The sequence below is a fragment of the Patiria miniata genome, unplaced genomic scaffold (genome assembly GCF_015706575.1).
Source record: "Patiria miniata isolate m_02_andy unplaced genomic scaffold, ASM1570657v1 HiC_scaffold_13, whole genome shotgun sequence".
NCBI lineage: Eukaryota > Metazoa > Echinodermata > Asteroidea > Valvatida > Asterinidae > Patiria > Patiria miniata.
In genome coordinates, this window is record NW_024037051.1 from 5,549,605 (window position 1) to 5,575,228 (window position 25,624).

The following is a 25,624-nucleotide window of genomic DNA, read 5'->3' on the forward strand; positions in this document are numbered from 1 at the left end:
ACCCGGAACCCAATCCCGACCGAAGCTAGTGGACGGAGGAACGCGAGTGGTTGTTGTCCTCAATTCTTTTCTCACATTCTGAATGTATAGACCTGTGGGCGCTTCCTGGACCGCAGTCTGCCTGATTGTCCGTTGCCAATGTTCGCTGCCTTGTTCAGGGACTAACAAGGGTCCTCGGAGGGGGCGGTGTGGCGTCGGTGCCGGCCGGCCAGCAGAGGGTGGAAGCACGGCGCCGCAGTGGATCCGTGCCGTGGAGCCCCTGCTGGTCGGCCGGGACGACCAGTTGCCGGGCGGCGCTGACTCAGTTTGGTTTTTCTTAGATAAAGCACATTGTGTTGTGAGTTGTATAAAAAAGAGAGCTTCGTGTAAGAAAGTGGAAAGAATAAACAGCCCAGAGCCAGAAGAACCCTGAAATATAGTGTCTGTAGATTCCTTCGTCTGGCGTGTGACAACCCAGAATTTGGTCGATGTTACAGTATTGTCCGAAGGGCATACTTTTCCACCAGTAAGCGTCAATATTGCCGGATTTAGTGAAAAAAGTGGGTGAAATTAGTAATGTACAAACATGTAAGACAATAAACGTCCACAAAACAGAGAAGGGGTCAACAAGGGGTTTAAGTTGCCCAGTGGCACGCGAGAGTCCAAACGTATACCCAGAAAGCACAGGTAGTAGCGGCAGTGGAGTAAATCCACATATATCTAGAATGCCAGGAAGAAACATTCCTGCCAAATCGCATCAAAATCACCTTTGGGCAATGAAGATCACTCAAAGATATCAAGAAGAAAGTAACAACTAAAAATATCTATAATGTCGTACAAATAATGGCTAAGAAAGATGACAAGAAAATAGCAAATTTTGTAGCACTGGCATAACTTGTCTGTCTGATGGCGCGCTATGAAAAAAGGACATGTCATGGTGGGCGGGCGGGCTGCAAGGTACTGTGAGAAATAAATCTAGCCAAAGGCTTGCCCCTTCTAGGGGAAAAGTGCATGTGGTAGTGTAATACGGGTAAGAAGTGCAAAGTAGAATCAATGCTTCAATCAGAATGGGGGTCAGACAAGTCGACCGTTGAGACAACTTGACTCGGGACAAGTCGACCGTTGAGACAACTCGACCGTTGAGACAACTCGACCGTATGTGCGATAAATGGAAAGACAAGTCGACCGTTGAGACAAGTCGACTCGCATGTTTGTGGGCCTAGTTTTGGGGATGGGAATTTTGACGGCGGCTGATCGCCGTTTGGTTGCATATAACAGAGCCGATATAGCGCAGCGTGCCTGTCCGTGCACATCGTTCGTTTTTGCCGGGCCTGTGCGCGCATCCCCGGTCAACCGGCCGTACCGTGCACGGTGGCATCGTTTTTGCCGGGCCTGTGCGCCCACTTATCCCATCCCCGGTCGGTCAACGTGGCCGTAACGTGCACGGTGACATCGTTTGTGCCGGGCCTGTGCTGTGCGCCCACTTGCCGCGCCGGTCGACGTGCCCGCGTGCCGGGCCGGGCCCGATCCTCGCGGGTGGGGCGCGCCGGCCCAACGCGACGGCCACCGGATCGGAGCGCTCCACGTGTATACATTTCCATTAAGTCGAGCTGTCTCAACGGTCGAGTTGTCCCGAGTCGAGTTGTCTCAACGGTCGAGTTGTCTCAACGGTCGACTTGTCCCGAGTCGAGTTGTCTCAATGGTCGACTTGTCTGACATTCAATCAGAACAAGCTGTGTTGTTTGTCCCCCCCACACACTTTTTTCGTCCCCGAATAAATATTGTAGCCTACATATGATTCTACATACATGTATAGCTCAGAATAGCTGACTCCAAACTCGAAAATGATGTTTAAATGATGATCTTTTGCTAAAAAAACAGATGGTTAAAGTGGTCATAAATTGCCTCAGATTGCACCACAGAGCACCTACATTCCAAAATTCCCGAACCCCATGCCCTTCGCGCTGGCACTGGCTCTGATCAAGGTTTGTCGCCCCCCCCCCCCACTTTTGAGTTGCGATTGACGCCCTTGAATGGATGAGTCTGAAATTATGAGCTCAACAAAGTAATTGACAAAGTAATTTTCGTGGAACCTACCATTTATGTCACTGAAATACAAGCGTTTGTAGTCCCAGAACAGGAAGCTTGCCTTTCCAGCCCCACTGGTGAACTGCATGGAGACGCTGCCTGTACAGTGTGGAGAGGAGAGATCATAGACAAGACAAATGAATGCCATAAATTTTTAACTATGAAAAGAGAAAAAAATAAAGCCTCACAACCCAGACTTTTTTCAGGGGTGGATATGGGGGGACGTTGGAGGGGCGTTGCAGGGGGGGGGGGGGGTTGTCGACTTGTAGAGGTTGTGCAATCCTCTACATTTGTGTTCTCATTAACAAACGATGATTCTCAGACCAAGATCGTTCATACCAGCACTAAGTTTTTGAAGACCCCGGTAATCTCTAAGCTGTAAAACTGAGGCAGTTGGTGCTGCCAGGAAACTTGGACAGACTACCGACCACGCTCTTTAATGGAGGAATGTGTGAATAACGTTGTTTGGTCAGCATCTTACAGAATTTGTAAGATTGGACAACTGAGTGGATATCTTGATTGTTAGTCAGTTGAATGATTAGTGCCCGCATTTGTGTCACCCCATTTGGATTTCTGTATCGTCTTCTTTATGGACTTCTGCACTCTGAGGTCCGCATATTAGAAATATTTCTACAGCCCATCTTCTGTTGCTCACACTAGCCACCTATTTGCCAACGAAGCAATTACAAGATACTGAAGATAGCACTCCTGGTGCTCAAGGATCTCAACAATATGACCCCACAACTACTTGCTGATCATAAGCAGTAAGTGCACTGCGAGTAATTTCTTTTTCCCCAACATCTCCTCGGTCATCGTAATCCAGACAGAAAGAACTTTTATGGAGATGGATTGTTTGCTGAATCATCTATCACAGTCTGGACAATTTGCCTGCAATCGTTCAATCTATCAGGCATCTTAGTGTTTTTGACAAAGCTTTGAAACAGCAAGAAAAAGAACCACTTCTCTCAACGCTGGTTAATTACCTGAAAACCAAAGTTCTTCACAAAGAATATTAATGCCATAGTGTATCTGCAAACTAAACTCTTTAGGCCAAAAAAAAAATAGTTTTGCTTCCGGTTACCCTACCTACCTTATTTGACAGCCCCTACCCTAATTTTTTGGGGGGAAAAATGAGGGAAATGCCCCCAAAATTATCAATTACTACCTTTTACCCTTGACTACACGCAGACACCTCCATATGATCGTACACACAAAAATTGGCCAAAAAAAAAAAAAAAACCGAACTACCTACCCGATTTTCAAATGCCATGTAATCGGAAGCAGAAATATTTTTTTGGGGCCGTATTAGTGAACTTAAGTTTCTGCTCCTTACAAACATAAAGATAACATATTCACCATTAATGTTCCTTGCATCCAGCCAGAATGGTTTGTGAGTCCATGAAGTTAAGGTGATATCGTACTGCAGGAAGACCAAGCTACTACGGGAGTTCTGTGTTACCATGACGGCAATACCAAGCGTATCAGAAAAGCTGTCCAATGCAACATCATGGATTTCAATCTGGAAGACAAATAATGAAATATGAACATTTAAGTTGCAAGAAAACAATGTTAGGTTAAGTGATTTTCACGACCATTTTGTTAAAGCCATCAATTATCTGCCTAATGATTGTATTTCTGGAATTAAATTGGTCACAGTCACATTTCAAAGCGGAATTTGACTTGTAATTCTCAGCATTTACCAAGATGCACTTAACCAGTAGAAGTGCCAAAAGCAAAAAATGTATGAGTTGCTAAACCCTCCCTCTATCAAACAAATTTCAATGTAACATTTAAAGTACATGTGAGTAATGTGTATAGTCTGTCAGTGTTTTTAAGTGGTCCACACAATACCTTTATGATTTTTATGTATGTATGCAAATCTTGACGTCTAAAAGAGGATTACACTAGGTTCAACCATGCCAAACGGTTATTAGCGAGAGGCCAGAAAGAAAGTAAAACAGCCTACCGTCAGGTCTGTCATAAAACCAAGCAACTGGAAGACTGACAGTGGTAGAGTAATCTCCTGTGAGAAGAGATGGTGGTCGTTCAAACTCATGGTGCTTATCAGGAACAGACTGGAAGTGTTAAAGGATACAGCTAGGTGGCTCTAAAAACAAAGAAAAAAACCATCCAGTGGATAAAATGAAGTTCATCTTAATAACCTTTTTTCTAAAACTTTTTAATTCAATATGATGGATATTGCCCTGCAAACATATTATGAATAAACACAATGAAATAGCCCTAACTTCACTCTGCACTTTTGTTCAGTTATTTCAATTTCTTTTGTTTTCATTATGTTCCGCCTGAGGAGATTGATACAGCGGATACTCCTTATTCAAGATATATATATAAAAAAAACTTACATACGAAGTTTTGTGAATTATGTTTTATTATTAATTTGTTTTTTGGTGTTAAGTTTCATAAGAAGCTTATAAGCAAATTTTTAGAGAACTAGCAATTCTTTTTAAGACTTATTTTTCAGGGTCACGAAAATCAACACAAACACACTCATACATTTAATGAATAAACAGTTTAAAACAAACACCTACCAAGTTATTGTGTGAGAAGTGCACTGTTTCTCCATTGTACAGGGTGCCCCCCCCCCCATAAAAAAACCCCCAAAGCACCCTCTTTGTCACAGCTTTTTAAATATACATCAGAAATATTGATGCATGTTTGAAAAGTATAGTTCATCAGCTTTTTAGCAACAAACAAATCTTTCCAACTGGGAAAATATTTATTGAGTTATGACCAATTCAAGAAAGTGTTGCTTTTTCATTTTGTCCATGGTCTTTATAAATGTCATTTATTAGGAATGTTATGGATTTGGGGTGAGGGTAGTTTTGCTTTCTTTGATGTTTTTAATCTTTCTTTCTTTATTTGGTGTGTTTTTTTTTTGGGAACAATGGTCATTTCCTCTTTTTGGAAGGAATGGTAGGTCTAGTCCTGAAAAAGACTGTTTTGTTAAATGATTTCTAAGATGTTTACTGTTCTGCTCTGCTCTCTACTTTGTTGTTTCATGGATGCAAGTTTCGGACCTTGTTCTCATTGCAGCAGTCAAACATCGGACGCCGTAAAAAAATTGAAAAAGCAATATCTTTGTTTAATAAAGCACAACTCAACAAGTCTTGAACCGATTGAAATTATGTTTTCGGTATATTAAAGCTGATAAAATAACTTTGACTTATGCTTTATAAAGCTGTTAAAGAGGGCACTTTGAGTTTGTTTTGGTGGATACACTGCGCAAACTACATACAATTTTTTTGAAATAGCAGTGTACCATAACCTGAGTCCCCTGGCATGTTTCCTAGAAACCTTCCTGAATCCTCCAAAATCCATCAGTGTGCAGGAACCCAATGAGGCTTTAATGTACTTCCAATCTTTCGAGGGCCATCAAGTACCATATAGTGACTTTGCTATGTATTTCCTTTATCCAGCAAATCCTTCAAACCTCCTTAGATATGACTTTGAAGAATCTTAAATGTACCATTAGCTTCCTGCACCATGGAGAACTTTGAAGAATTCAAGACTGGTCCAAGTACAAATGGAAAAATTGCTTATGCCGCAGAAAAGAAAATACATTGAGAACACACAGGAAGTGTCCTTAAAGCTTACCCTATGTAGAGTTGGAGGGATGCACCAATCTCTGCCTTTCACAACAGACTGCCCTGTGAGCCCTAATACAAAAGAAGAATTCCAGTTATTCCCCATAATGTTAAATATTTCAGAAAAAGATTTCAATTATTGTCATATTGCAAACCCTAACATTATTTTGTGATCTACTATCCAACAGCAAGATGTAAGTTACAAATTTCTGGTATCAAAATAAAGCTTTCTTTATTTCTTTTGGTATGGAGCTTGCCCAAAAAGTGGTGCGGCGACGAGGCTTTTTTTTTTTTACCTGTTTTTTTTTTGCTTCAAATGTCGGCTGATGACTGCAAATAATACCCGACTAAACTTAGTGCAAATATATGGGAGTACAGACTCTGGTCTCCAGAGAGGCCACATAAAGCTTATTCTCAATCATAACCCCATCTAAAAACACGTTAATATTGTGCAGCAGCAGGATTCCAGTCAAACCAGTGAGTTTGGCAGTTTTGAGACATCATCTTTTATTGAAAAAAAAACTTTTTCATTTTGCCGACGCGCATGGCTACGGCGACGCGCGCGCATACCAGAAACCGGAGACTTTTTTTTTTGGGCCTAAGACAAGGGGACAGTACAGTATCATACCAACTGACTTGTACATTCAAAAGTTTTGCTCAACACAAACAGGCCACCAGCCAAAATGTTATGTGATGAAGCCTGCTTGTGATGGTACCAATTTCATGGATTCGGTGCTTAATCCTCCTGCTAAAGTGCTATTTGAACAGTCACAGACAGTCCAAATTTCCATCCACTTCCCCTGCTGTACTTTTAACACAGGCTTGTCACCAGCAGTCAGATCATATGTCAAGCAAGCACTGTGACTAGTCAAAGTCAGTCAACAGACCACGAACCGACAAAGCAGGCAAGTTGTGGGCACAGCTGGCTTATCAATCTCCCACAGTCAAAGCAAAGCTGTATCAAGTGACATAAACCATCACGGCCAGTCAATCCAGCTTATTGTAGGCTGGGAATTCTTAACTGTTGAAAACAGTCACTTGATCAATTTTGACCGAAAGGACAACTTGGCACAGAGTGTATGTTTGCATAGGAGGGTTAATAGTCATCATTCTTTGCTTACAGTGCTTGTGCAGAAGTTCTGCGCTAATCTCATAATCAAGGCATCTTCAGTTTGTGGATACTTTTGTTGGGTAAACATTTTGTACTAATTTGCCCCAAATGCAACCACTTTTTTCTGCTTAAGATAGCAAAGGATTATTGGCTTTTACCAATCCAAAATTACTGTTTTTGCAGAAACAGAGTGAATCTGATGATTCTGATCCTGAAGGTGCATACAATGTATTTGAAAACATTCCTTGCCAGTTTTAAAATGTATACTCACCAGCAATCAGGGTCAAGTTTTCCATCGTCCTGTGCAAACCATACACGTTGGAGTCTATCAGCAGTAGGAGGTGTGTGGGTGTGAAGGCAACACTCTGCACCTCAAGACTGAGATTCTGTCAAATATGAGATCACTGCATTATCTGTGTGCATTACATTAGAGATCTGATGCGGTCACTTGAGTCACTGTGTCACGCGCAATGTGGGAATCTGGGTAAATTCGGAATTCGCCCAGGGCAAAGTGGGAATTCCAACACTAGTACTGCGCGGCAAAGTGGGAATGTTGCCTTTGCGCTACTAATCAACCTGAGCAAAGTGGGAATTTTGATCAATCTCCTACATGAAACATTAGTAATATTTCCACACTGCCTTACTATACAGAACCTGGGCAAAAATGAAGTGGGAATTTAGGTCTATTATGATTTAATTTTGCTGTAGATAAGGGCTGTTCAAAGTGCCCGTTGGTAATATTCCCACTTTGCCCGGTTTCGGTGGTAGCGCAATGTGGGAATCTTACCCATGGGTAAATTCCACACCAATTACCTGTAGAAAAGTACATCAAATTAACAAAATTCCCACTTTGCCCAGGTTTAGTAGTAGCGCAATGTAGGAAGAGTAATTTCAACACCCCTTGACTATAGCAGTTACATTTTTGACGGAAATTCCCACTTTGCCGAGGTTCAGTAGCAGCGCAATGTAGGAATATTAACAATGGTTAATTTTAACACCCCTTCCCGATTTATGGCAAGTAAAATCACAATTTTAACCGGCACAGTATGCTTCTGTGTTAATGACAATCATCAAAGTACATTGAAAACTTCGTACAATTGTCAATATGTATAAAGTTTTGGATGCATTCCTACTTTGCTGGGCAGTATTGGAATTCCCACTTTGCCCAGCATGAGGCTGCGATCCAGCCAGGCAATTTGTGGGCCCAATTACACTGTCTGCGCACTAGCCATGGAAGGCATCAGGCTTTTCCCCATCAAATACGGTTGCAGGCAAATGATAATCGTGGTTATGGTTGTACAGAAATTACAGAATCAGAAACTGGCTTTGTGGAGCTACATGTAACCTTGGTTCTCAATGCATTGTTCGCGTAAGGGTATAAATGTGTGCCCTTTTCATTTTGTACCTTAATCAGGGTTAATTGTTCTACTCATGCGAACATTATATTGTATATTAGCATTAGTGACACACGTACAAGGCTCATCAAGACTTCTTCAAAAAAATAAAAAATAAAGATCTACTTTTGTAGATTTATCCTGTTTATGCACTTTAACCCGCCTTCTATTTAAACAGTCACAGACATGTGGTCCAAATTTCCATCCACTTCCCCTGCTATACTTTTAACACAGGCTAGTCACCAACAGTCAGATCATATGTGTTAAGCAAGCACTGTGACTAATCAAATTCAGTTAACAGACCATGAACAGGCTTGTTGTGGGCACAGCTGGCTTATTCATCACCCACAGTCAAAGCAAAGCTGTAACATTAGCTACATAAACTGTCACAGCCAGTCAATCCTGCTTTATGTAGGCTCGGAATTCTTCACTGTTGAAAACATACAGTCACTTGATTGATTTTGACTGAAAGGACAACTTGGCACAGAATGTATGTTTGCATAGGAGGGTTGATATTCCCAAAGCTCTGTTTGGAAACAAAATATGCTGAACCCCTTCATTTCTGACCAATGCCAATGTTTACCCTCAATGCAATTTTTAACTGTACAAAACAGGGTGAGAAAAAAAATATGAAAGCCTAATTCATAAGCTATCTTTTAGTATAAGAATAATTTGAATCACTCATGTACTTTTCAAGTTACAGAAATTTAAACACAACCACCGTTTTAAGGTTCTATGCATGGATCACAAAAAGGGTTCAGTGTTCTTTCAACAAAACGAAAACAAATCACATAGGGATGTGTGTGAATTGTTTTCGTTTTGCTGAAAGGACGCACACTTTCTTTTGTGATCCGTGGACAGAACTTTAAAACGGTGGTTGTGTTTAGAATTCAATAACTTGAGAAGTACATAAGTGATTTGAATGATTCTTGTACTAAAAGAAAGCTTATGAATTGGGCTTTTATGTCCTCGATTTTGAAAGTGCTACATGAAGAACTTCAATTAAACAACAGTCCCGACATTTGGGTGTTGTTTTTTTTTTAGCTCACCCTGTATTGTCCACTTCTGAATACATGTACTTGTTTATTGACAGACTTCCTTTGAATTTGTGCCACAAGATCCTTAACTATTGTCTCCCTGGAATCTTAAAGTTTGATGTAAATTAGTATTATTTGCTATACATGAAGCTCATGCGTGATTATTTAATTTGCCATTGAATAAAGGATTAATATTGCTAATCTCACCAGGCTGGTCACTCATGTTAAGAGACCTACCTACCTACCTGTGCTAGATGAAGTGGTAAAGTGAGATTCCTTGAAGTCAAGAATCCATCCTCTGTAAGGAGCAATAAATTCCTATGTAACAGAAAGAAAGAGGTGACTGAGTACAAAGAGAGCATTTTTTTCTTATCTTCCCTTTTATCTTAAATGGGAGGGGGAGACAGCAGCTTCTATTACAGAAACAATGCTACAATGACAAAATGTATTCTTCAAATGGAAATCCATGATAATTACAACTGCAAAGCTGTAGTCCAATTGAGCAAGGGCTTTGTAATCACTGTCAAAAAGACTCTTTACCAGTTGATCAAGAAATAAGTTAAAACCGACCTGAAACGACCCGAACCCGAACTGACCCGAAAAAACCCCGAATACCTGGCTCGGACAAAGTGATCGCTTTTTTGTGCCTGCCCTTACCCACGTGGCATGAATTCTTTTGCAAAACCATCGTCTCTCTACACTCAGTGGGCTGATCAAGAGCAACTGGGCTTATTGAACAAACGCATGGTATCACCACGCAGTATCATGAAAACTGTTACAATCTATCTATTTCACTGTCAGTCCTGATCTGACTGGAGACATTAATACCATGGGAACTTGATAGTACGCACGTTGGCCACACCACAATGGGCTGCGGTCACAGTGACTGTCAATAATATTGCATCACTTGAATTTCTCAACTGTTTTGGTTTATTTGGGTTTATTTCGGTTTTTTTCCAAAAGATGGCTAAACCAACCCGATCCGACCCGACCCGAAAATGTAAATACAAAACCGAAACCAACCCGACCTGACTGAAAAGATGGACCAATCGACCCGATCCGACCCGAAGTCCGTTTTGGGTCGGGTCGGTTTCGGGTCGGGTTTGCACATCATTCATCCACACTACAATCTGTGATTGAGCTGTTATTTTTTGAGCACTTTTTGCCCAAGCCTGTGGATAATAACAAATTAACAGTCTGGCACCCTACAATAAATGTTCAAACTTTCAAATTTCAGGAGAGATTAAAAGTGTAAGTCTGAATGGAACTTTCACAGCAAATCTGCCAAAAAACTACTGATAAGCTTGTCTTGAAGAAAAAAAAGGGACAGTGATATTGAAAGAGAATCTGCTTCCCCCACCATCTCATGATACCTGAAAGTCTAATCAACTTTTCTTAAAGTTGTGTATAAAATACACTTTGCTGAAATCAATCTACACCAAATCAAAATATTTGCCATCTTGCCTTTTAATTTTAACCTTTGACTTACTGAGATAAGAGAATGGCAACGTGACTAGCACAGGGATCTTGAACAACTCTTGTTGGATACCCAGCGAAGTGATGGAGCTGAGCAGTCTGGCCTTGGATTGCCACAGACAACCAGTTGTTTGTTAGCAACACAGTGGTGTCACTGCATATAGGGAGCAAATATTGAAAAAGATGACTTTTGGTTTATGCACAAATGGCAGGAATCAACACATTTTATATGTAATTTTATTCATAAGATGGAACTTTGCGTCGGGGTGATGTACATTAGATTTGAACCAGCCAACCGATCCCGTTAGCTCAGTGGTCGAGTGGTAAGACATCTGCACTAGAAAGCAGGAGGTCGTTGGTTCGAGTCCCACCCGAGTGACTTTTTCCAACTTTCACTCGGGAGGTAACACACTGAGTATACAGTGTTAACATACGTTCGTGAAGGGCAAAACCTAATTTGATATGTAATTTTCTTTGCACTACGCAATTACAGGTACAGGTCTAATGTCATTTTGACAAAGCTCTACAATTAAGCATGCTTCTGTACACATTCTCAATGGCCTGAGATGATGTTTGGACATTTTTCGCTAAGATTTATTTCCCACAATCCCCCTGCAGCCCACCCACAACGACACATCCTTCAGCGTACAGACGCTTGAATGAACACCATTATAGACTCCATGCATGTACAAGAGATGGTGCTTTCTGACCATGCACATTTGAGAGCCCTCGTTTGGGTGGGGCAGGGCGGGGCGGGGCGGGACAGGACGGGGCGGGGTGGATGCACCACATGCGCATACTGGTCTGTGCGCTGTGGCGCAGAGGACGCAAGGCCAATTTTATGCAAGTGAACAAGAGAAGTGAATGAGATGGTCAAAAGCTTTGCAGAGAGAACATTTCCTGATCAAGCTGGGGTTGCTCTCATATGGCACAAAGCAGTGAAAGGCAAGGAGTGCACGAATTGCCATTTTCTTAAAAAGGGATTGTACATGTAGGAATTGCTGAGATTGAGCAAGTGTCCCTCTGCTTGACAAAGCGGTAGAGGCAAAGATCGGCATTGGTTGATGCCACACAGGCAGCAGCACCGCTCATCTCCAAATGGGGAGTGAACAAATTGCCAAGTTGGGGCAAGTGTAACCGTTGTCAACAAAGGAGACCACTCCAAAAACATTGGAGAAAACGCCGTGGTAACTACAAAGCAAAGCGTACCTGAATGGATATAGAGTCGACTGAAAAAGACTGAACAAAACAAGAGGCCAAGACGGAGCTAAGAAATTAAATCACATATTTTACGACTGCATGCTTAGTCTTGAGTCAAGACATTGTTGATAAACCACTTTGTCAATAACCTGCCCAGTGAGAGGGCGTTATAATGACGACGAACCGCTATCACCCCCGAACCACCAGAAACAATGTCTTGGGAATTTTGTAGCAGTTGTGTAATGCATGTGCACCTGTTTGGCCTAATATATGGAGGGTGCATGCATTCAAAATCTTTAATGGTAGTTCTGAACCAAACTCTTAAATTTCTTTAAGTAGCATACAAGATGCAGCAATACTTTTTTGCAACTTGGTAAGTCTTTTGTGGTGTTCTTTTAATAGTATGAATGGGACTGAAAATAGACCGTAATTTCCTACAGAGCTGGCGCACAAGTTTCCCCCCATTTTTCGGGGGAGATTTTACAAGAATTCCTAGGTGTTGTTGGTGGCGGTTCGTGGTGATAGCAGTTTGTCGTGAAAGCGCCCTCTCGCAGCAGCGAGTTATCGCAGCGTCAGGTTATGGCTTATCAAACCACAACAACATCTTGCACCTGGACTACTGTATGCTCAGAGCAACGAGAACTTGTCATGGTGGGGGGCATGGGAAATATATTTTAGGGAATAGCTTGCGCCCTTTAGGGGATATTGCCTATGTAGAAATGCTCCACAGGGTGGTTAAAAAAAAGGAAACCCACTTTTGACAGCAATTTTCACCTACGTACTGAACTTATTTCAAATATTTTTTCACATAGTAGTAAAGTATGGGCCTTTAACCATGCACTGTGAAAAAGCTTAGTAAAAAGTCGCAAAAACAGTGATATTATGCTAATTTGAATACAAGTCACCAAAATCAGTCTTGTCCACGTTTTTTTTTTTAAATAACATTATTTTTACCTATCTGTACAAGATTTGGCGCTTTTAGGAAAAAGGTGCACAATTAAATACATGTAGTAACTATAACACACATCCGCTGAGCTATAGTACGGATGGATCAGCATGACAATAATTGATTTTTATTTCGTAAAGATAGGGCACGTTAATGCATGCATCGTCTACTATAACAACAGCAGATGGTACAAAGCTAAACAAAAATAAATGTATCTCATTTTTTAAATTTTCAATCATCCCACCCCCCCAATTCATTTTCGTGTATTTAATTGCAACCCTCACACAATTAATTACTTCACGGGATGGACAAGCAAGTGACGACCAACGTTCCACGTCGGCAGTCGATCGCGAGAAGGCTCTGCACTGGTAAATCTTGGCTGGTGAAACGCACACCTTTTGAGCACATTTTATACCGTAAAGTACCGGTGTTTTTCTAGCCATCACAAGATGGGGTGGTCCGCGAGACACTGGTGGCGTATGACCACCGCAGCGTGTCTGGTTGTAGTCATCGGGCTGATGTCTATCGAAGTCGGCATGCTGGTCAAGCAACGATCTACCAAGAGCCCGGTGCGTCCGGTAACTACCACGTAAGTTGCAGTTAGAATGAAAATCCTATTTTATGTGTGATATTCAATTGCTGGATACCGCTGCAATAAATCTGCTGGCGTATCATAGACCCTTGCTGTGCAAGGAGATCTTCAATAGACTAAGATGCCTTTACGTATCCAGACAATTTTTCTCTTAAAACTTTTTTTTAATGTCAGGAAGATTAACGAATGGACCAGGCAGAAGCTGCAACATGTTGAACAGAAGAAGGGAACGGACGACATGTCTGCTCCCAATCCCTGCCAACCCAACCACCGCTTCGTGTTCATAAAGATCCACAAAACTGGTAGCTCCACCATCGCCACGATGCTGGAGCGCTACGGCTACCGGCGCGATCTCAACTTCGCGCTGCCCAGCGGAGCAGTCCACTACTTCCCCATGAGCAACCAGAGGTACCGTTTTGACACCCCGCGGCTGGTCTTCCAGTGGAACCTGATGGACTGGAGCGGCGCCCTGGTCTGGCCGGCGCTGGGCGGGTACCAAGTCTTGGTGAATCACGCTCTGTACAACCGTACCGTGGATGAAATTCTTATTCCAAACGCCGTATATTTCACCATGATAAGGGAACCCATCGCCCGAACCGAATCCTTCTTCAGGTACTTCCTTTTCGACCAGGCGGTACCCCACAAGGCCAACGAAGACCCTCTTGAAGTCTTCATGAGGGACCCCCAAAGACACACCCAGAAAATGAGCAACAACAAATGGAACAAGTATTTCAGGAATGGCCAGTTTTTCTCTCTGGGGTTGGAGCGGGAAGATTACAAGAATCTCCGGGTGGTAGAGGCTGCCATCAACTCGTTGAGTCGCGGCATGGACCTGGTGATGCTGAACGAGTACTTCGACGAGTCATTGTTACTCCTGAAAAAGCTCATGTGTTGGGATTTCCAAGACATTGTGTACATCTCCAAAGCGGTTCGGAGACCCAGCGGAAACCACACAAGCATCCCGGCGGGGATGAGAGACAAAATTCTCCGGTGGAACGCAGCTGACCTGAGGCTCTACCAACACTTCAACCGGACTTTCTGGACCAAAGTCCAAAAGTACGGTCCGGAATTTGGGCACGATTTGGACACGTTCCGGGCGATGAAGGAATCCGCAACGCAAGCTTGCATGGCAACGGGGAGCCGCCAATGGGATTGGCACAACTCCAGCTACTGGGAATTGCCGCCAAATGCCAGCGAGAAATGCCAAGATTACGCGAGAGATGATAAAGCTTGGGTCATGCTTGTAAGATCGCGCATGCGCGCAAAAAGCAACACTTTCATCAAATACAGAAATGGATAATAAACAGAACCTTTTTACAATCAACTGTTAATTTTGAAGGGCGTACTTGATATAGAAAAAGAACAATTCTCAACAATAAAAAGTGAATGCTGCAGATTTTAGGTATTTACTAGTTCTATGTAAATTGGATGTTTTCGTAGTTCATAAAAATTAAAAAACCTTCCCACCAAAATATATTTTGCCCTGGTAACTTTTATTTAAGCTTTCCAATTATTCATGTCAGTGTTAAGATCATCTACTCAATGAGGTGTCGGCTAAAGTTCATTGTTGCATAACATTACATAACATAACAATCAAATGTCATGCCCTTTCAAATTAAGCTGAGCTCAGTCAAGCGAAGGGAATGTATACATCTGACGACAAACTGGTTTCGCACATGAAATGTTCAAATTAGCATAGCTCAACGACAAAATGTGCAAATGCAACGATTTTTTTCGTCAAATTTGCTTAAGGGCCAGTACTTTAATAGCTACAAATCGACAGTTACAAATAATTTTTAAAAATAGGTGAAAATTGCTGTCAAATGTGGTTGTTCTTTTTTTTAACCCCCCTGTACAGGTAAGACAATAACATTACTATGATGAAAAAATTACATTAAATGGCACTTTGAACTGCAAAATCAAGGCAGAGAGTCATCATATACAGCATGTACTGTACGTTAAGTTACCTACCCTATGAAGCAAGCAAAAACAGTTCTGTCTGGACTGCCCATTATCTTCAGCTCCAATTCTGAATAGACAGGAATTCTAACAAGTACTTCCCAACACCTGCCAAAATGTTTTAAAAAGGAAGAGGAAAACAATTGTTGATATAGAATGTACAGAATTTGATTATTGGTAAACTTTAAGTACATGTACATGTAATGTTTCGTTTCATTTATGCCAATTTCAAAATTTGGCTTCTTTGGTGCCCTTTTGAGCCACTTCCATCAACAGCTCCAACATACAGCTTATCATTAACTAGAGATTAATTTGAAAAACTAATATTTCATTCTCATTAATTAATTCATTTATCAAATGATTACCATTAGTTCAATTAAGGGGTCCATGCATCCTGTCAAACCCCTGACCTTTTAATCAGGTTCCAATTTTAAGACAAAAATTTAACAGAAAACAGGTGAATAATCACAATCACAACTAATTTGAACTGATTTCAAGATTATAGGCCTACTTGTACATACACTGTAACATGTGACCCTCCATTACAAATTTTGCTGTTATGACTCAATGAGTGGAATTAGTTAAGAATTGTACCAGGAAAACATATTACAGCCATGACTATTTAATTCACTTCTTCATTATTTGATAAAACAGTTTTATGCTATCCTGAAGGGTGTTCTGATCTTCAGTGTTCGCAGCCCAAAGGGATTTCACTACGTTTGGCACAACAAAAAGCATTCAAAATGTTTTCCACTAAGCCATAATCAGCTAGCATTAATATTAATACCAGTCATAAAACAAACAATTAAGTAATGAGTCTGTCTACAAGCAGTCTTTAAACATGCTGAGTTTAAAATATTTTAAAAGAAAAAATATCACTATTAGAAACAAATGAATGCATAACTGACCCCCAGTCTTCATTGAATGTGACATTGTCAACCTGTAGCTGTTGTTGGTTGGTGGCATGAACCTGTTGCACAGTTGGTCGTTGCCCATTGTCATGGAACTTTCTTGTGAAAACTGCAGAATACTACACATACATTGTAATTTTTTTGTCTTTTAGGAAAAGAAGCTTTGGAGTGAAGTTAAATTATCAAGTATCAAATGGCAATTTCAAGTGCTATATACGTGTACTCTATGATTTGAATGTGTAAATTTCCCATGGATATAATTGCTGTCTCAGTGAAAAGTTATTTCAGAGTGCCCTTTCTGAGTCAAGTTTAAATAATACCCAGGGGCCAGGACAATCATGAAATGTCATAGGTCTCTCTCAAAGATGGCCATCTCTGTAGGAGAACTGCTACTGCGTATTTTACATACGCAATCAAGCACCCATTGCGCAGTGTTGAAAATGTTCCAAACAAGCGTGCTTGTTGCTCAATATGTCGCAGCCAATGCGCGTTATGCAAGTTAACGCTCAAAATGCCGATGCACGTGGCTGGTCTGTAGGAAATGACGTCATTTGAAAGAGACCTATTTCTACACACATTAGTTTGTCCACAAGTATATCTGCTTGTCTCTGAGTGACAAATACATGTACACATATAATTTTAATTAAGCGTAGGACGTTTGGACGTTGTGTTATTTAGCAAAGATTTGTATTAAATGTACGTACCCCTTTCATCCCTTTACAACCGTAGATACAAAGTTTTTTTAGCAAAAAACGAGGCTGCCATAATCCATATCGTACAGGCATCGCGAGTTTTGAATAACAAAAAAAAATCATACGTGACGTGACATGCAAAGCACGTGAGCGCATTATGGGCGTGCAATCTTTGACATGCGCACGCAGTACGCTCTCAATAGCCATTCAGCATCGTTTACGTGTACATCACGGCCAGGGGTTAGTAAAGGAACACGCACGCGCCCATGGAGTCGAGGCTGGTTCTGAATGCCCTTTTTAGTGGGGAATTTTCCAAATGAAAATCAGGCTACAAGTGTTTGATTTCCTTAAAAAAATTGCATAGCAAACACTGCTATGCAATATTTTTCTTTGTATAGCGATTCCCTAATTTTGTGCAGCCATTTTTTTTACGCAATATACAATTGCATGAAATCACTGAATATCCATTAAGTTATGGGAAAATTCTCCTCCTAAATACAGGGATGTTTTTGGACTTTGACCACAATTACGAGAAGTTACAGGCACTTCAATACAGGTTGAGTAAAAAAAGAAACGAAACCCAAATGTCGGGACTACTTTTTATTGAAGTTCTGCATGTAGCAGTTTCAAAATCTAGGATATGAAAGCCAGATTCATAGTACAAAAAACATTCAAATCACTTATGTACTTTTCAAGTTACGGAATTTTAAACACAACCACCGTTTTAAGGTTCTGTCCACGGATCACAAAAAAGATCAGTGTTCTAAAAAAAGGCGTACGTTCTTTCAGCAAAGCGAGAACAATTCACACACATCCCTATGTGATTTCTTTTTGTTTTGTTGAAAGAACACTGATCTTTTTTGTGATCCGTGGACAGAACCTTAAAACGGTGGTTATGTTTAAAATTCTGTAACTTGAAAAGTACATGAGTGATTTGAATGATTCTTGTACTCAAAGAAAGCTTAGGAATTGGGCTTTCATATCCTACATCCTCAAAAATGGTCCCAACATTTGGGTTTCATTTTTGTTTTTACTCACCCTGTATAATGCAAGCCACTGCCAAATACATGTTATTCAGATATACATACAGGCTTCCAATTGATGTGATGCTCAGAGGGGTGAAATGTTTACCTGTGATGGAGTGGTTGCAGTGTTATTCTGTTCCTCATCACCTGCCTCGGTCCAATCGATGACCCATACTCTCAGTGTTTCTATGGTCCACTGACCAGGTCTGGGGTCCCGATCATGCCATCTGAGAAACAAAATCTGACATGCTGTAAGGCAGTGTTCAAATTACTTGGCTCAGGCTGGTAATTACTTACAGGCAAAATACGCCAGGCAAAATCCACTTCTGACAGGTGAGCATGTTATTGCCGGAGCCAAGTAACTTGGACAGGGCCTATATAAGAATATTACTCATCCTACCTATATTTTGCTACTCAATTTAAAAAAAAAAGTAATACCAAAGCATAACAAAAATAAAAAATACAAAAGGATGTTAATTTCACACGTGTGTTACATATATAATTACCTAATTGGAATTTCTTACAAGTGGATTGGCTTGACAAACAATATCCTATGTTTTTTCTTGAAAGAAAAGCTTTTATACAGTCCTACCAGACGAGAAGTCATCCTCAGCCAACATCAGCGAGTGGTGAACTCATACGACTGAGCCCAGTATTACGCTGCTCAAGTGAGCTCAGGGGGGTCACCTTACACATGGAAATCTTGGCAAAAAGAAATGCTTCGTTGGGTTTCTTGAATTTTTGTGATGCTAGTGGAATGCAGCAACAGGACACATAGTTAGGAAAGCATTCCGCATGCGCCGATGCCTTCCATTAACATGATTGATGTTGATATTGTGTAATGATAAATTTATAGTCTGGAAAAATTTCGCAGTGATAGACAATTTTCCTACTTATAAGGGCAAGTACAAGTGTACTAATAAAGGTCCAAAAGACTTCTCTTTTAATAGCTAAATGATCATTTATTTTGATAAACTCCAATTGATGGAGCCCTTAACATCCAAATATCAATAGAAAAGAGATTTACTTTAGCCAGCTCCCATTTGACTTTCCTCCACCATTCCCAAGGTACATGCATTTACTCCTTGGCCCTAGCTGAAAAACTCTGTTCCCGACTGGATACTCGTCACAATAACTCTAGACTCATTTTTAAAAATACTTCCTGGTGAATGAAATCTGCCAATTCCCTTCTGGATATTTGTCAGCTCCCTGCTGAATACACTGTGCCAGCTCCTGACTGGGTACTTGTCATTTTGTTACAGAACGAACTCCGCCAGGTCCTAACTGGAAACTTGTCACTTTCTAAAATGGACTCTGCAAGAACAGTTAAGATTGACAACTCCCCGCTGAATGAACTATAATCACTGAATACTTGGTTCCCATTTACTTGTTAGCTCCCTATTGAATGAACTCTGCCAGTTCCTAACTGAATACTTGGTGGCTCACAGCCTAATATGCTCCGCAAGTTCCAAACAGAAACTTATTACATGTATGTGTTTTTTCTGGGGGGGGGGGGGGGGCGGTGAGGGGCGCTAAAAACTAGAAACCCTAGGCTGTCTGAAACAAAGTTAATTACAGCAACACAATGATGACAGAAAGACATATTTTTTACAGATCTTTTACTTCTTTCATTCAAAGCAAAAATGCACATGACTTACACTCACTTACAATGTACAAATCACTGAACACAAAGTACATGCACATCATAGGAGAGACAATTTTTTCACACCAGACACTTTATTAATTCATGCAGAAGGTATTGAAATTTATGGCTGCATAGCTACAGTATCAAGATAAATTCCCTTATATTTTAGAGACTCATCTAGGCGTTGCTCTTAAAACTAGGGCGAACAAGATGAAGGCATTGTCTGACAGATCTCAAAAATCCAAAAGAATACACGCTTGTACAGTACCACCACTTCATTGTCTTCAACTCATCCAAAGTAGGCAACTTGATCCACGCATCAGTAGCAGTTACCCATTCACTAGCTGTAGATATTGCATTTTATTTGCAATCACCCAGCAGCGCACTAGGCTTGGTAGCATTTTGTCAGAGATACACCATTTTTGGTCATGTTCGGCGCCTCAAGCTCCGGTCCCTGCTCATCTTGCCCTTGATGCTGCCATCCAGTTCAACCTTTTTTTGGCAACAGCCTGCAACTTGGACGAGGCCTCATGGTCATCCCAGGCTTACCAGTCTTAAGTAGGTTGCGGATGTTGTGCAGCTGTCACCAATCGAGTGCTGATCTCTTGCCCTTGACCGGGGAGGTTGAAGGTCACTACGATCCGTTAATGGTCAAGTCCAGCAGAAGTGGTAGAAATAACAAATGGCATCCCGATTTTCAGGTTGTAGTCAAGCAATGAGTTAATAAAAGTGTTCTTTTTGAGGGAAAGGTTTTTTTTCACAGTGGCTACAATTACAGAAGCAGGCTAAACCACCGCATGTGTCATTTGTCAATGGAATAGTTCTTGGACTTTACAATGTACTTCACGTTTGAAAATCCTTCAAAGCCACCATCCTTAAGAATGAATAAGATGGTTTCAAGCAAAATTTCATTTGCAGAACCTTTAAAAATAAAGAGATTCAATGCAGTACCACTGGCACACAGAGGCAGCAGCTCACACCTGATGAGCTACAAAACTACTTCAAACAATCAAGCCTAGTAAATTAAAGACAATGTGAAGAGGTACGAGCATTTTGGATGTAACTTTTATTTTTCATATGATGCACATGATACAATTACAGTAAATGTACCAATGATTGGAAACATGGACTTCTGAACAAGACTGTTAATTAGTTTATTCAGACACAATCCCAATTTACAATTATTTCGGCTGAATAATGTTAGTTGTGTGTTTGTCTTTACAAAAATTATTTCATAATTTTTAATGTCCACTTAATCGACAGAGCTTGTTGATGTTTTTGTTTGAAGCAAAGATTTTGTTGTCGTCGGGGTTTAGCCATCTCAGATCAACGGATCTGGTATTCTAACAGTCTGCCCACTTCAATCTGGGATTGGTCTCAAATCCTCTGGCTGCAGCCCTCCTCGTGTGAGCCAGTTTGTGGCTCAGTTGACCGATGGCCAAGCCATATATACTCTGGGGAACTGGTTGCAAGGGTGGCTGTCCGAGGGTGGTGGTCTTCTTTCAGCCTGTCGATCCGCATGATTTTAAAGCTGTGCACTTTCAGATGAATGGCATTTCTCCACGCTTTACAGTTGATAACCAGCGTCTCAAAGTTCTTGATGTCGCATTTCTTCAGCTTGACTTTAAGTTGGTCCTTAGTGGCTCCGATTGTCCTTGCCCCGTCTGCCAGCTTGCTGTACAGGAGGGCTTTCAGTAGCCGGGCTTCATCCATTCTCAGCTCAAGTGACCTTGTGATGGAGTCCGTCAGAGACTGAGCAGCCTCTTTTGTATGTGCTGCGAGAGCATAGTCATCTGCGAACAGCAGCACTGTGCAGGAACCTTGGTCTTGGCTTTCAGGCAGCGCAGGTTGAAGATTCCACCTTCACACCGGAAGTTGACGACAATGCCATGGTCGCAGTCGTTGTATGCATCGGGGATCATGGTTGCGATTAGGATCCCCAACAGCAGCGGGGCAAAGACACAGCCTGCTCAGTTCTCCACACAAAACAGTTCCGACTGCCCGCCACCGTCTGTGACGTGGGCCTTCATTCTGTTGTGAAAGTCCCAAATTATATTTGACAAGCTTTTCTGGACAGCCCACACACAGTACAGTGTAGCAGTTTTCACAAGCCCTTTCGACTGACAGAGTTGAATGGTTTCGAAGGAGACGAATATCAGATAAAGGTCCTTATAATGCTCCCTACATTTCTCCTGTAGTTGACGGGCCGCGAAGATCATGTCCATGGTTCCTCGGTTGGGGCGAAAGCCGCACTGACTCTCTGGACTAAAATGCTCTGCCAGGTCAGCAATGCGGTTGACGATCACTCGGGCCAATATCTTTCCAACAATGATGAGTAGAGAAATGCCCCAGTGGTTGTTGCAATCGGAACGTCCCCCTTCCTCTTGTAAAGGTGGATAGCATCTGTGAATTCCTGCGGGACCTGTTACTTTTACATCAATCACTTACAACACTCTTAACACGTACATTGTAACACATGCACGAATGATTGGAGACATGGAAATATTTCCACCAGACTGTTTATTACTGCACTCAGGCAGATCACATTCACACTTAATTTAAGGCCGATTATTATTAGCTGATGGTGTGAGTTGAGTTTTTCAAAGCAGTGTACAAGTAACAATATGAGGGAAATCACCAAATTCTGAAGTGTTTTTATTTTAATGTTATTCACCATTGCACCTATCGTTAAGTTAAAGTCTTGTACAACAGAAGGTCACACAATTTTGTTGCCATGCAAAGTTCCTGTTGACATCAATGGCCATTTCTTTAGCGTGACTTTTAGTTGGTCCTTGAATCGCTTTCTATGGGCTCTGATCGTCCTTTGCCCTGTATGCCAGCTCGCTGTATCTATAGGAGGGCTTTCGGTAGCCGGGTTTCATCCACCTTCAGCTCAGCTGACCTCGTGATGGAGTCCGTCAGAGACTGGGCATGCTCTTCTGTATGTGCTGCAAGAGCACAGTCATCCCTGCAAATAGCATCACTGTGCAGGACCTTGGTCTTGGCTTTCAGGCGGTGTAGGTTGAAGATTCCACCTTCGCACCGGAAGGATCCTGTTCGTCCCCCAAGTTGATGCTGGCCCATGCACTGACAGTAGATGATGGCATTACTCACAGGTGCTCCAGTGGAATTAGGGCACACACCGCATATGCGCACTGGTTCGCATGTACTGGCTCACGCACACCTGATGCAAAGTACCACACTTAAATTTATTCAGAATGTGCACAAATCCGTGTCATCTTCGCATGAGCGGCAGGTGTCATCGACAATGGACTGATCCAGTAAGCACCGCCCCATGGTATTCTGACCAATCACAGCTGTGATTTATGTCCGACATGCGTGCACAAAAGTCCGACGTGCATGCACGCAAGTATGATGCGCGCGGCAGGAAAATGCAGTGTGGCATTGGAGAGAAGCGCGTGTTAATTTGCCCACGTACGCAGTGGGAGGGGCTTACTGGATCGGTCCATTATTTAAGTGTTCCTCCCAGTTGTCTCCCCTAACTTTCTGTTATTAACCATTGAGGAGGTACATGTAGTTATTGACAGCCTCCATTGGTTATGTATCCAGTGGAGATATCACAGTGACCAAAGGTCTTTATATGGTATTTGCTTAGAGGCATTTTATTGCTAATATTTCCATATCAAATGGAAATACCTCAAGCGTGTGTCTCATCACATGCAACCAAAGTCAAAACAAAGTGCAATATTATCTAGTTGATACATTGGTTGTCTAGTGAGCACCATCTTGAGTCGATATATCAGCTTGCTGTACGTCGCATAGGCCTACCACAGAGTTAATTTGGCAAATTTTAAAAACAAAATCTGGAATTTGTTACATTTTTTACCCCCAACTTTGCTAATTTTTGTAGGACTTCTAAGGACTACATGTACGACAGACATACCTCTGCACTGATTCATGCTGTCGTAATGGTTTCAAGTTTGGCCTCATTTTGCTGCACCTTCTGCCCACCGATTTGTTAATGTGAGAAGCCAGACTTTTGAACAAATCACACTGAAAATATACTGATACTTTTAGCTTCTTCACAACTCGCAACAAACCGTATTCAGGACACCATGTACCGGTATTTATAGTCTCTCATGCAGAAGTCTTTAAAAACTCATTTTAAAATCTCATTTAATTCGGGCGATTCACAATGCGGTGCGCCACCAAGAGTGTGCCATGGAGGGTTAATTTTTCCCAGTGCATTGTGGGAGATGGTCGACAAATTCGCAGAGTGGGACATTTGAAATTGTCACTTTTTTCCGGTCAGTAGTTTCGTAAGCGTATGATTCGAGGATCTGTTTGCCCTTATCTTTTCCTTTTTAGCAATGTGGCGTTTTTTGCAAGACGGCAGAACGCTATGCCCCAATCTATAACATATTAGTTCAAGTTGTCTACTGACACTCATTCAAATGGGCCATGTTTTGTCGACTGTAAACTTGAAAAATTTACGCTCCATGGCAAACTCTAGGTAGCGCACTGCATTGTGAATCGCCCGAATTGAACATTCTTACATGGGTGCTTGGTTGACTGACACTGCATACCATCGATAGCACAATGGATTGTTCCTGACAGCAACAGTTTTCCCAACAGACACCTGCAGAATGACCATTGGGAAGGGGGCAAAAATTAATCATGGGTAGGCCTACATTATAAACTTGAGATACATACTAAAGCACTTGCCAAACATGCCAAAATTCAAATCTCGGAAGTTGCTGGTGAGGTTGTTTCAAAGGTTCGCACGATAATACCACCGCATGTTCGGATGCACCAATACAGCAAGATGCAAGTGGGTATACAGCGAGCTTTATGGCTTTACGGTGTAAACTGCAGCTTTCGCGAGTGTCATAAATGTGAAATATGTTTTGTTTTTCCATGTGGCCTAGTTTTCATTTTGAAAATTCCCCTTAAATGACTTCAAAACCTTTCTTTTTCATTGTCTGAGAAGTAACTAAGTAATTTTTGTAAAGTTGGTTACAGGTACCTGATCCCATCATCTAGAACCTGTTCCTGATATTAACGGTCGGGTACTCGGGTACCCGGTCCCGATGCATGCACAGCCCTACCTAATCATACTTTTCAATCTTTCACTGAACAATGTCGTATTTCCATTTGTATTCAATTATAAACAAAATTCGCCAAAATTTGTACAGCCATTATACAATGACAAAACAGAAAATGTACATGTACACCTATAGATCTACATCCAGACACTGTAGGAGGGAATATTGCAAAGGCTGTTTCAGATGCCCAATGAGCAGGGGTAATAGGAAATGTACTCAAGGACTTTTTATAGAATTATAAATACCTACCATTCCTATTGGTTGAGAGACTGTCACTGGTTTTAAACTGTTCATAAAGACATGGCTGGCTGGTCTTTATCACTTTTCCAATGTCACATGAAATTTTGACTCCTATGAAATCGGGTACCAGCACCTTTTTATTGGTTGAACATTCACAATCCTCACCTAGGCATGTGCAATACTACCAGTGAGTCAGTATTTTGTAGTCCTAAATTCACACTACATCGGTACATCTGCGTTGTGCGCCACATCACGCAGCACGCGCAAAGCGCGCCTCAATCTCCATATAAGGAATTGGTTGCCAGAGGGCCTTACCATTGTACAGCTAGAGGGGTGTTTTGTTGATCGAAATCGTTGAAAATTGATAATGTTCGACTTGTTTTGACTTCAGGCCCAAAAAGTTTTGATTTTTTGACCGCAAATGGGAATAAATATGCGCTCGGTAGGTATTAAACACTATGTTTAAGACCGGTTGGACTCCCACCCGGCAGTCTTTATAAACAGAGTGTTTAAAATCCTCCCAAGCACACATTTATTCTCTTATTATCATATTCATAACACAGAAATTACACAGGGTGGTTTTTAGCAGTCTGGTCTTTATTCCAAATATGGTTTTCCTTGAGACGTTGCTAGGCGTGATTGCAGGTGATTGAAAATG

General features: G+C 41.5%; 2 protein-coding genes across 2 annotated transcripts in view; one reads left to right on the top strand and one right to left on the bottom strand.

Annotated features, from left to right (window-relative positions):
• Nucleotides 1-25,624, bottom strand: part of LOC119720903 (cation channel sperm-associated protein subunit epsilon-like) — a 47,385-nt gene that overhangs the window by 17,512 nt on the left and 4,249 nt on the right. Inside the window, exons 5-15 of the mRNA XM_038190772.1 lie at nucleotides 24,178-24,260; nucleotides 18,122-18,242; nucleotides 16,296-16,417; nucleotides 15,400-15,495; nucleotides 10,704-10,844; nucleotides 9,460-9,532; nucleotides 7,055-7,169; nucleotides 5,683-5,744; nucleotides 4,034-4,174; nucleotides 3,424-3,586; nucleotides 2,077-2,166 (exon numbers count right to left, since the gene is read on the bottom strand). Coding sequence (XP_038046700.1) covers nucleotides 2,077-2,166; nucleotides 3,424-3,586; nucleotides 4,034-4,174; nucleotides 5,683-5,744; nucleotides 7,055-7,169; nucleotides 9,460-9,532; nucleotides 10,704-10,844; nucleotides 15,400-15,495; nucleotides 16,296-16,417; nucleotides 18,122-18,242; nucleotides 24,178-24,260 — 1,207 coding nt within the window. The remainder of the gene's footprint in view (nucleotides 1-2,076; nucleotides 2,167-3,423; nucleotides 3,587-4,033; nucleotides 4,175-5,682; nucleotides 5,745-7,054; nucleotides 7,170-9,459; nucleotides 9,533-10,703; nucleotides 10,845-15,399; nucleotides 15,496-16,295; nucleotides 16,418-18,121; nucleotides 18,243-24,177; nucleotides 24,261-25,624) is intronic.
• Nucleotides 12,739-15,347, top strand: LOC119720881 (galactosylceramide sulfotransferase-like). Its single transcript, XM_038190751.1, has one exon. The coding sequence runs from the start codon at nucleotides 13,550-13,552 to the stop codon at nucleotides 14,726-14,728; it is 1,179 nt and encodes a 392-aa protein (XP_038046679.1). The 5' UTR covers nucleotides 12,739-13,549; the 3' UTR covers nucleotides 14,729-15,347.

What these genes read in the sequence shown, in the direction of transcription:
- LOC119720881 (XM_038190751.1), top strand. Translation starts at nt 13,550, where the DNA reads ATGCCTTTACGTATCCAGACAATTTTTCTCTTAAAACTTTTTTTTAAT.